We start from the raw sequence: 11771 nt of genomic DNA, 5'->3' as shown, positions 1-11771 counted from the left end.
CCGTCTGTCTATTAAAACCACGCTATAGTCTTTAGAAATAGAGATATAAAGCTGACACTGATTTTTTTTTGTTTGTCCATAGGTTGGAAGTTCGAAGATGGCCCATATCGGACTTTATCTTGATATAGCCCCCATATAGACCGATCTGTCGATTTAAGGTCTAAGGCCGATAAAAGCCACATTTACCATAGGATTTTGCTGAAATTTGAGGCAGTGAGTTGTGTAAGACTACTCGACATCCTTCTTCAGTTTGGCCCAGATCGGTCCAGAAAAGGATATAACTGTCAAATAGATCGATCTCTCGATTTAAGGCCTTGGACACATAAAAGGCGCATTTTTTGTCTGATTTCGATTGAAATTTAGGGCAACGGGTTGTTTTAGGCCTCTCGATATCCTTCTTCAGTTTCGCCCAGATAGGTCCATATAGACCTATCTCTCGGTTTAAGGTCTTGGGCCCATAAAAGGTGATTTTATTGTCCAATTCGTCTATCTCTTGAAATCACGCTAAGGTTTTAAAAAATAAAGACATTGAGCTGAAACTTTGCGCACAAAAACACAAGGCTAGAGCGCAATCAACAGAAATCAGTGGCGTTGATAGGCAAACGGTGAAATATCAAAAATTGTTTTCACTATTGCAAATTCGAATAAGAAAAACTACATCTTAAAATTTGGTTTTTGGTTTTGTCAAGTATCACAAGAGTTTATTTCATTAAAATTATCTGCCATAGCCACCAAGACCACCGCCAAAAGCACTGGATTGAGCGCTGGCCTGGGCACTGGCAATACCGCCACCAAAACCACCGCCTGGGTATCCACCATATCCACCACCGGGGAAGCCACCATAACCGCCACCGGGGAAGCCACCAAAACCACCGCCGAAACCACGTCTGCCAAAACCGCCGAATCCACCATAGCCGCCATAACCACGAGCTCTACGTGTGAGACCAGCATCAGAGTCCACGTTCAGGTGATCGTTTTCGCTCTCCAGGGTGATGGCACCGCAGTAGGCGCTGGCCATTGCAGCCACAAATACCAACAAGGCAATCAGGAATTTCATTTCGACTTTTGTTTTATCTTTCTTGGTTCTTTAAATCACAGGCACAGTTTTCTATCAAAGGCTTCTATTCCAATGGATTGTTAAAACGCTTCTATATCCACTTTCACAGATGTTGTGGATTTTTATACCCTATCGGCTATGGTGAGTTCTTCCAAAATTTCTTAGGCCACAATTCCAGTCTGCCTTCAATAGAAACGGGATTGTATTTTAAGAACGAACCTTTGTCTTTGTGTTTGGCTTCAAGTTGTTCAAGAACAAAAGTACCATTTCGAAATTAGAATTGAAATCGGAATGGTGAATTCCCCAAACGTGCATATGCCAAGCACCAATTAACATATTTGAAACAAGATATTTACGTTTTAACTCGAACGCATGCAGTGAAGAGACAAAAACACTTCTGGGATAAACACAACTTTGAAGATGCTGCGAATGACGACAATTGATCACGAGGAGCGCCTTTGGCGAGGATATTTTCTTTTTTTTTGGGGATTCTTAATCAAGTGATTGATATTTGTGTTGGTGGTCTAGTGGGTAGACTTCAAGCTGCTTGGCTGACTTAATTCTTTTAACGCAGCTTTGATTGTTCCCTTTGGGAATAGAATTTTGTCTAAACCTGTTATAAAAAGAATTGACGCAGAAAAGTATGGGGGTCTACTTGAAGTTGAAATTTTAATTCATATGACTTGTTGTTGAGTAATTGATAATCCAACTAACCTAGAGATTTTTCTGGTTATAACTGAGGTCATTGACTTGTTTGTGTTGTGTGATTCACAACAAATCGATTTGATAAAGATAACAATCTGAGCTTGGTTAAGATCACTAATTATTTATTAATTAGTGTGAATACTAAAGAGACGGGACTGCCACTGTTGTAAAACAATAGCAAAATTCCACACTGTAGTGCTTCAAAACACTCTGAAGGGATTAACCCTGCAGATCTCACGATAAGTCATTTGCTTATTAAACAAGTAAAAGGGTGCTAAGTTCGGCCGGGCCGAATCTTAAGAACACACCACCATGGATTCTGCCAAAAATTTATACAAACTGAACTTCTGTCAAACCAGCAAAAATTAAAGCTTCTAGGAACCGAACAAGGATTAGTGAAATACCAGCATAACAATATAAATGCCTTTATCTGAATCCCATATCGCTTCGAGGGTTTAGGGTCATTTAAGTTTGGATGTTAGATGTACTCCATTCTTGAAAGACTTCGATAGAGTCCGATATTCTCATGAGGACTTTTCGATCAACCACCCCGTGGTGGAACGTGGTCCCGAATGTGAGTATCATTTTCGTACTCTACTACAAAATACCTTTCATTTGAGCCCCATATTGCCATGGTCCATGTAAGTCCGATTTAGGGGTGTTTTGGGAAGAGAGGTGGTCCCCCAAACACTTGGACCAAAAATTGGATATAACATTTGCTTTTATACCCTCCACCATAGGATGGGGGTATACTTATTTCGTCATTCTGTTTGTAACTCCTCGAAATATTCGTCTAAGACCCCATAATGGATATATATCCTTGATCGTCATGACATTTTAAGTCGAACTAGCCATGTCCGTCCGTCCGTCTGTCCGTCCGTCTGTCTGTCGAAAACACGGTAACTTTCGAAGAGTAAAGCTAGCCGCTTGAAACTTTGCACAAATACTTCTTATTAGTGTAGGTCGGTTGGGATTGTAAATGGACCACATCGGTCCACGTTTAGATATAGCTGCCATATAGGCCGATCTGGGATCTTGACTTCTTGAGCCGCTAGAGGGTACAATTCTTATATGATTTGGTTGAAATTTTGCATGGGGTGTTTTATTATGATTTCCAACAACTGTGCTGAGTATGGTTCAAATCGGTCTATAACCTGATATAGCTGTCATATAAACCGATCTGGGGTCTTGACTTCTTGAGCCACTAGAGGACGCAATTTTTACCCGATTTGGTTGAAATTTTGCATGAGGTGTTTTGTTATGACTTCCAACAAATGTGCTAAGTATGGTTCAAATCGGTCCATAACCTGATATAGCTACCATATATACCGATATGGGGTCTTGACTTCTTGAGCCACTAGAGGGCGCAATTATTATCCGATTTAGCTGAAATTTTGTACAACGGCTTCTCTCATGACCTGTACTATTTCTCTTTAGATAAGTTTGCCATTTCATGATGGATGTGTATGTATGCGTCGCATGTTCGTGAATTGGGCTGAGCAAAAACTTGAAATGATTCGAATTTTCATCAAAAAATCATCTTCAGCGATGAGGCTGATTTCTGCCTGAATGGCTTTGTCAATAAGAAAAAAAAAATATGCGTTATTGGTCAGATAGCAATCCACATCTACTCCATGAGTCATCATTGCATCCCGAAAAAATTATTATTGCATTCCGAAAAAATTTGGTGCGGTCTATGGTTCGGAGGCGTCATTGGGCCGTACTTCTTCCGTGATGATCAAACACGTGCCTGTCTTGCAGTAAAGAGAATCTCTACCGTTCAATGATAACGGAATATTTTTAACCCTAATTGGATGATATGGACATGGAGGACATGTGGTTCCAACAGGACGGCACCGCAGGCCACAAATCGAATATCACAATCAATTTATTGGAAACCAAGTTTGGTGAACATGTTATCTTACGAAATGGTCCAGTCTATTGGCCGCCTAGGTCGTGCGATTTGACGGCGTTAGACCATTTCCTGTGGGGCTACGTCTTATCTATGATTTATGCCAACAAGCCAGCGATGATTGATGATTGATCATACGAATATCGAACACGAAATTGCAGCAGTATCGGCTGATGTATGCTTGAAAAGTGTCAAAATTTGGGTTCGGCGTCTGGAGTTTCTGCAAGTGTGCCTGTGGTGTCCATCGAAATCGAGTTGCATACATAATGGCATTGAACGTACTTTCACAGAAATAAAGAATTTCATTGATATCCAAAGCCGTTTTTGTTTTATTTAGAAAAAAAAAACTTTTGTGGCGCTCTAATTGAAAAACCTGATATTTGTTCTCCCAAAACTTATAGTATTTCGTCTTTAGTTGGATAAAACGCGTTTGTCTAAGTCAATTTCAAACACACCACAGGTGGGTTGTCGCTAGTGTGGCCAAACAAACCAAAAACAGGATTTTAAAGTGAAATGGATTATATTATAATTTTATTATAATTAAAATATCAAGCAAAAATTAACGCATGTTAAGAAAAGAAATTAAACTCAAATAACTGGGAGTATTAACTATAAATATATATTGGGTTCCCCAAAAAGTAATTGCGGATTTTTCATATAGTCGGCATTGACAAATTGTTTCACAGCTTGTGACTCTGTAATTGCATTCTTTCTTCTGTCAGTTATCAGCTGTTACTTTTAGTATATTTGTATATTTGATTAAAGTTCATTCTAAGTTTCATTAAAAATGCATTTACTTTCTTTTAAAAAATCCGCAATTACTTTTTGGGCAACCCAATAGTTCTATTTTAAATATTGCTATTATCGCTTAGACCGACCTTCTACACCCACGAGTTTCTATTAATGCCAGTTTTTTGCGAATTTTACAGAAATTTGATTTGTCTTACACTAATGACTTTCAATACCTGCAGCACATATGGCCTAGATAGGTCCCTCGGTAGATACAGCTCTCATATAAGTCGATCCTCCGTCATAAGACCCTAGAAATCTCAATCCCAATACCTACCGCAAATATGGCCTAGGTAGGTTCCCATGCAGATACAGTTCTCATATAAACCGATCCTTCGTCTAAGTACCCTAGAAATCTCAATATTTTCCCTACTGTCCGATGTTAAAACAGAATTTGTCTTTCAATTTCCCCACAAAATATGGCCAGAAATACTAAATTTTTTCCGATTTGCCTGCAATTTGAGTTCACTTATGACCGCCAATATTCTCACGATTCAGTTCTCCATTTGCTCTACATTACGGTCTGATGTTAGAAACGGTTTCGATTCCACTTTTTAGTTCTCCATCTCGACTGTGGACACAGACCTCCCAAAGGATAGCTATTATCAACATCGGTTAAAGGTAGTGAGCTACCTATTTTAAACAGCTCACGCAGGATTCGTGTTTTGTTTCACTGTCAAACATTTTCAGTTTGGTCTATAATTGGGGCTCTGTTACTTAACGGACGGATTAAGGTGCGAAGCCTCTCAAAATACAGCTGGTGCAAGAATTGAAGTCAAACGACCTACCGCAACGCAAAATAGTTGGTGAATGGGCTCTTGGAAAGTTGACCGAAGATCTACTTTCTTATCGAAAAATTGTGTTCAGCGTCGAAGCTCATTTTTGGCTCATTGGACACGTAAATAAGCAGAATTGCCGATTTTGGAGTGAAGATCAGCCAGAAGCGTTGTCAGAGCTACCAATGCATCTAGAAAAAGTCACAGTTTGGTACGGTTTAAAGGCTGGTGGCATCATTGGACCGTACTTCTTCAAAGACGATGCAAATCGTATCGTAAATGTGAATGGTGAGCACTACTGTGAAATGATATCCAACTTTTTTTTGACCAAAATTCAAGAGCTTGACTTGCATGAGATGTGGTTTCAATAAGACGGTGCCACATGCCATACAGCATGTGTAGAAATGGGCTTATTGAGAGGCGAATTCGTTGAACATATTATTTCACGTTCGGGACCGGTTAATTGGCCGCCTAGTTTGTACGATTTAACGCCTTTAGACTAATTTTTTGTGGGGCTATGTTAAAGCTCATGTCTATACAGAAAAGCCCGCTTCAATTGACGCATTGAAGCATTTATTCGTGAGATACCCGCCGAAATGTTAGAAAGAGTATGCTAAAATTGGACTAAATTGATGGACCATTTGAGGCGCAGTCACTGTCAACATTTGCATGAAATAATCATCAAACATTAAATAATATGGACCGTACAACCGATTCAAATAAAGACTTTACGCTTTTTCTGACTTTTATGTGTTTTTTTGAAAAACGTTCCTATAGCTTTTAAAAAATCACCCTTTAGCATTCCACCATTTTCCACCGTATTATGTTGAAAGGTGGTTAATGTATATATCCGACATTATGCTTTTTCTGACTTTTATGTGTTTTTTTGAAAAACTTTCCTATAGCTTTTAAAAAATCACTCTTTAGCATTCCACCATTTTCCACCGTATTATGTTGAAAGGTGGTTAATGTATATATCCGAGGTGGTGGTGGGTATCCAAATTCAATGCTTCTTCGAATTCAATGCTTTTTTGGATCGCCACCATGGCATTTGGCAAGCTTTGCAACGATATATGGTGCTATACACAAACAGTTTGTTCACTTTGAGGTGTTGAAGTTCGCCAACAATAGCCCAAAGTTATTTTCCCGCCACTATTACGCTTGGACTCAATCACAAATCACTTTCTCTTTAAATAAACTCTGAGGCAAATGCTATTTTTTGGGCTTGTAAATAATATAAAGAGCTGTCAATAACAAAAATCATGTAGCTGTCAGGTCTAGTTTGACAGATATACCAATGTGCACTTGGTAATACTTAGTGTCAGCTACCAGCAAGGACAATAAAGAATTTTAAGACGAATATTTCCAAAAATGTCTTAATTAAGATAGAAAATTGATTGCAGTTCTCAACATCCCTGAGAGGAAGTGTCACCCACAAAAGCATACTTCTTAATGCGCTAATAGAACTGTTTTCACTGTAAAATTTATATCATGTTTTTAACAATATGTTTTTTATTAAATATAAAACTCAATTAAAGATAATACTACTGCAAATTTGGACCTCACTTCAGGTATATAGTTTTGTTTCAAATCACTTTTTAGCGCCCATATCCACCGCCAAAACCACCAGCGGATGCACTAGCGCTTGCACTTGCCGAAGCAAAGCCACCACCTCCACCGCCAAAAGGTTTTCCTCCAAATCCACCACCATATGGTCGGCCACCAAATCCACCACCATAAGGTCTTCCACCAAATCCACCGCCACCATAACCGCCGCCGCCAAAGGGTCGTCCGCCATAGCCACCATAACCACCACGACCGCCGAAACCACCGAAACCTCCAAATCCTCGAACATGACGTATAATCTCCTTATCAGAATTCAAATCTTTCTCCAAGGACAAATCATCATTTATACCACTGGTCAAGGCTTCAGCCTCGGTATCCGGCTGAGGATAAGAAAATACACAGACCACCAAGGTCGCTATCAGCAAGGCTCCTAAGGCTTTCATATCGATGTTCTAATTAGTTTGGTAGACAGCCAAAAATATTTGTTGGGGTTTAAACTCGTTAAGTTAAGTAAGACTAAACATAAGCGCCAAGCTACACTTTATTTATACACTCGGGTGGCTCACTATCCTAGACAAATTTGAAGATAATTAATTAAATAATTTATGGAAAAAAATTCCTTCTTGAAATGTTTTTAGTGTAATTACTATTCTTCTTAAACAATTAGCGCCAGGCCTGTCACTCATTTCTATCAATGAATACAAATTATCGCCTTCATATTTAATTGTTGCCAAAACGCCTGTAAACGCCGGTGAATAAAAATAAAACTACGTTTCTATTTAAAAATATGTTTAGCATTTATAATCATGGAAGTTTCGTAGTTGCTCAAGTGATAAATTGTCTAAAATGTAGGCAGATTAAAAAAAAAAATTAGAATTCTTTAAAGCGGTTCGAAAAGATGTTTTCCAACCTTAATTGAGGAACATTTGGAACAGGAATACCAAAATCACGCATGCTTTAAAATACCTTTAAATATAAAGGGCTGCCGCAGGCGGTTTTCTAGATGGCAAGTATCGATCTGTCTTGTTTTGAACTTTCTCAAATATTTGGCGCATTACGAATGTCCACTTTATAATTGATGTACTACAGTGTAGCTGAAACGCAGTGTTATCAAGTACAAAATTTCAAACTTTGCCCACGAACATTCCATTAAGGAACAGGGGCGAACTTTTAACATATTAAAGAGTGCTATCCGATTCAAGTTTAAGCTCAATGATAAGGGGCCTCCGTTTTATAGCCGAATCCGAACGGCATGCCGCAGTGCGACACCTCTTAATGGAGAAGTTTATACATGGCTGCCTTACCGAATGGTACAGTACCTCACAAATGTCGCCAGCATTACGAGGGGATAACCACCGCTGAAATTTTTTTTTTTGTTGTTCTCGAAAGGAGTCGTGTACAAGCGCTTTTGCCAAAAACACCTCAAAGTGAGCAAAGTGTTCGTTTGCCGCAAAATGGTACTGGAAGCGTTCCCAAACACAATGGTGGTTATTCGTAGTGGCAATCAAATGTATAATGATCTGAAAATATCCTGTGAATGGATGCAACATATATTGAACGAGTAAACTTGCGTTAAGTTCGTCCCGGCTGATTCTTATATGCCCTCCACCACTAATCGCATTTGAAGTAGCACAGCAAAGAACTTTCAAAAGTGGGGCAACATGTGTGATGTTGCTGTAATCACCATGATCCATTTGACAAATTCCGCTGATGTATGATTCTCCGCGAATCAGAAGTCGCAATAGGAATAGCTGGTCAAATACGTTTTAGCAACTTCATTTATTTTGCCTTACTTTTTGAAAGTTCTTTGCCGTGCTGTTCTTTGAATAGAAATGATTGAACGACATGGTCTATACCCGTACAATATCCTGCGATGGAATCTAATAAGATTTTAAGACCAAAAAATGAAAGCTCAAACAGACAAAAAATACGACGCTTAAAAGATCACCCAAATCGACTAATAATTGCACCCTCCAGAAGCGGGGCGATCGATTTGTATGCACTCATAGAAAAAAGCTTAATGAAAAAAGCAAACACTGTCTGCTGAATATTAGTTGTCAATTTTGCTGCTATTACAGCAGTAGTTCTGCTATTACAGAAGTAGTTCTGCCATTTCAGAACAGCATCCTTATTGCTGAAAAGTTTGTTGTTTGCTGAAAATGGCTGCTGCTTAATTATAAAGGGAATGTTAAAAGAAACAAGTAAAAGCGTTCGGCCGGGCCGAATCTTATATACCTTCCACCATAGATCGCATTTGTCGAGTTCTTTTCCCGGTACCTCTTTTTAGGCCAACAAAGGATACACCAAAATAATTGCTATGCTATTGAAGCTACAATGTATTGGAAGTCAAAACACCTCATGAAAAATGTTAGCCAAATCTAATAAGAATTGCGCCCTCTAGTGGCTCAAGAAGTCAAGATCCAAGATCGGTTTATATGGCAGCTATATCAAAACATAGATCGATATAACCTATTTGCAATCCCAACTGACCTACACTAATAAGAAGTATTTGTGCTAAATTTTAAGCGGCTAGCTTTACTCCTTCAAAAGTAAGCGTGCTTTCGACAGACAGACGGACGGACAGACGTACGGACATGGCTAGATGGACTTAAAATGTCATGATGATCAAAAATATGTATACTTTGTGAAGTCTTAGGCGAATATTTCGAGGATGAATGAAAAAATTAGTTTACCCCCATACTATGGTGGAGGGTGTAAAAATAAATTGCAACTGTAAATGAGTGTCTTAGTGAATGTTTATAATCACCACTTTTCCATTATCTTTTTTCTTTAAATTTAGACAAAAGGCCTTGTCAGTCATGTACACCCTAGTCGAGCAAACACAAAAAATGCGAGCGAGCTAAGTCACATTTGGATATGTAAACCAATGGATAAGGTAACTTTTTACAGTAATATTCCACAAATTAAAATCATTTCTTCTAACAAAATTTCTAAACAAATGCCTAAAGTAATCAAAACAAATAACAGGTGAACGTAAAAAATAGCATACCATTGTTTTTCAACAGATTTTGTATTTAAATCAACAGATTTTCTTTGCTGTTTTATCTGACCGAAATGTTTGCTAAAGCATCAGCCCTATTTTTGATAAAACAGTAGTAATGTCTGCTTTCCCATTTCCAATGCGCCTCGATCTTCTGCGCTCATTTTATAATCTCTGACACCAAGTTTCGAGGTGTCTCCCACAACTTGAACTTTCCATCGGGCTTTTGGTCTTCCCGGTTTGCGTGTACCACCGTGTTTGCCTTCAAAAGACTTCTTTGCTGGAGCTTCTTTATTCATTTTGACAATATGACCTAGCCAACGCAGTCGTTGTATTTTGATGCGTGTAACTATGCTATCGTCGTCATATAGCTCGTGGTTCATACGACGCCTATATTCTCCATTAACGCAAACTGGTCCATATATTTTACGAATAATCTTTCTCTCAAATATTCCAAGCACCGCCTGAAATAGTTTGTTCATGTCCTCGCCCAGGATTCGAACCCAGGAGTTCAACGACTTAGGCAGATGTGCTACCCTCTGCGACACGATAGCCTCCTATAAACTGCAAATGCAAACTTCTCAACTATCACTGAGTGTTGTCTGATTCAAGTTTAAGCTCAATGATAAGGGGCTTCCTTTTTATAACCGAGTCCGAACGGCGTGCCGCACTGCGACACCTCTTTGGGGAGACGTTTTTACATGGCAAAGTACCTCACAAATCTCGCCAGTATTAGAAAGGGATAACCCCCGCTCAACTCTTTCTTGATATTTACGCCAGGATTCACACCCAGGCGTTCAGAGTCATGGGCGGACATGCAGGGGGTAGCGCAACGAGGGCCTCCCATAACCTGGTATAGCTGGCTCAATAACCCATCGTATGATTTGACGAAAATTATAAAAATTTCACTTGTGGTCTTTCATTATGACCCTTTGCAAAGCCAATTTAAAGTAAAAGGAGTTTGTGAGACACAGAAATCGGGATTAAACTAAACTTCACCAATTCATAAAATCTCTCTTATCTGTTTTTAACACAAATTGCTGATTTATTTAAAACTTGGTATTATTTACTTCTTTCAATCACTTTAAGAACTTATTCTACAATCATTGGCTTCCCATCATCAAGTTGATGAGAATCAGTGACCATAAGACGAGGCACTTGCACTTGCGTGGGCACTGGCATGACCACCACCACGACCACCAAATCCGCCACCATGGGGACGACCTCCAAATCCGCGTCCACCTCCACCTCCACCAAATCCGCCACCTTTATGTCCACCAAATCCACCACCTGGACGTCCACCAAATCCTCCGCCTGGATGTCCACCAAATCCTCCGCCTGGATGACGACCACCACCAAAGCCACGACCACCACCGCCACCAAAACCTCGACCACCACCGCCACCAAAACCTCGACCACCGCCGTGTCCACCACCACCTCCGCCACCTCCTCCGCCTCCTCCGCCACCACCGCCATAACCGCCACCAAAGCCACCGCCAAAGCCGCCTCCGAATCCACCACCACCTCCAAAACCACGACCACCATGACCACCATGGCCACCAAGTGCACGAACTTTACGAACAGGATGTGCTGAAAAGCTAGACTGCGCATAGCTATCTTCATCATCGGAGGCAGGATGGCAGTTACTTGAGGCCATCAAAGCCAAAAGCGCCACAATCATGAAATATTTCATGTTATGGTTGGAAACGATGTAAACACTATTAACAGTAAAGTATAGGAATCAAACTAATAATGCCTTCCAAATTTGGATTACTTTTATACCCTTTGAGCAGAAGGCGATGACGATGATGACACTTATTTCATAAAAAATGTAAAAACCCTTCATAAATAAAAACCCTGAATATCTGCATAAAAAAGTACATTCTTGATTTCCCTGCTATCCTCTTACCATCACTCTATACGGAAGTACTTAAAGTTTGCTAAGATTCATCTACTTCAAAAACT

General features: G+C 39.6%; 3 protein-coding genes across 3 annotated transcripts; all 3 read right to left on the bottom strand.

The window, feature by feature from the left end:
* Positions 1–715: 715 nt before the first annotated feature.
* On the bottom strand, positions 716–1057 carry LOC106095707 (uncharacterized). The gene has a single exon (XM_013263006.1). It carries the CDS (start codon positions 1055–1057, stop codon positions 716–718), a length of 342 nt encoding a protein of 113 aa, XP_013118460.1.
* Positions 1058–6722: 5665 nt separating this feature from the next.
* LOC106095716 (uncharacterized) lies at positions 6723–7391 on the bottom strand. The gene has a single exon (XM_013263018.2). It carries the CDS (start codon positions 7246–7248, stop codon positions 6838–6840), a length of 411 nt encoding a protein of 136 aa, XP_013118472.2. The 5' UTR covers positions 7249–7391; the 3' UTR covers positions 6723–6837.
* A 3550-nt stretch (positions 7392–10941) lies between these two features.
* Positions 10942–11499, bottom strand: LOC106095725 (uncharacterized). The gene has a single exon (XM_013263032.2). It carries the CDS (start codon positions 11497–11499, stop codon positions 10942–10944), a length of 558 nt encoding a protein of 185 aa, XP_013118486.2.
* Between the last annotated feature and the right edge of the window lie 272 nt (positions 11500–11771).

The sequence above is a fragment of the Stomoxys calcitrans genome, chromosome 5 (genome assembly GCF_963082655.1).
Source record: "Stomoxys calcitrans chromosome 5, idStoCalc2.1, whole genome shotgun sequence".
In the NCBI taxonomy this organism is placed as follows: domain Eukaryota; kingdom Metazoa; phylum Arthropoda; class Insecta; order Diptera; family Muscidae; genus Stomoxys; species Stomoxys calcitrans.
Note: the sequence above shows the minus strand (reverse complement) of the source record. Positions and strands in the feature narration are given on the sequence as shown.

Excerpts from the sequence above, each read along its gene's own strand:
- LOC106095707 (XM_013263006.1), bottom strand. The coding sequence starts at position 1,057 with ATGAAATTCCTGATTGCCTTGTTGGTATTTGTGGCTGCAATGGCCAGC.
- LOC106095716 (XM_013263018.2), bottom strand. The coding sequence starts at position 7,248 with ATGAAAGCCTTAGGAGCCTTGCTGATAGCGACCTTGGTGGTCTGTGTA.
- LOC106095725 (XM_013263032.2), bottom strand. The coding sequence starts at position 11,499 with ATGAAATATTTCATGATTGTGGCGCTTTTGGCTTTGATGGCCTCAAGT.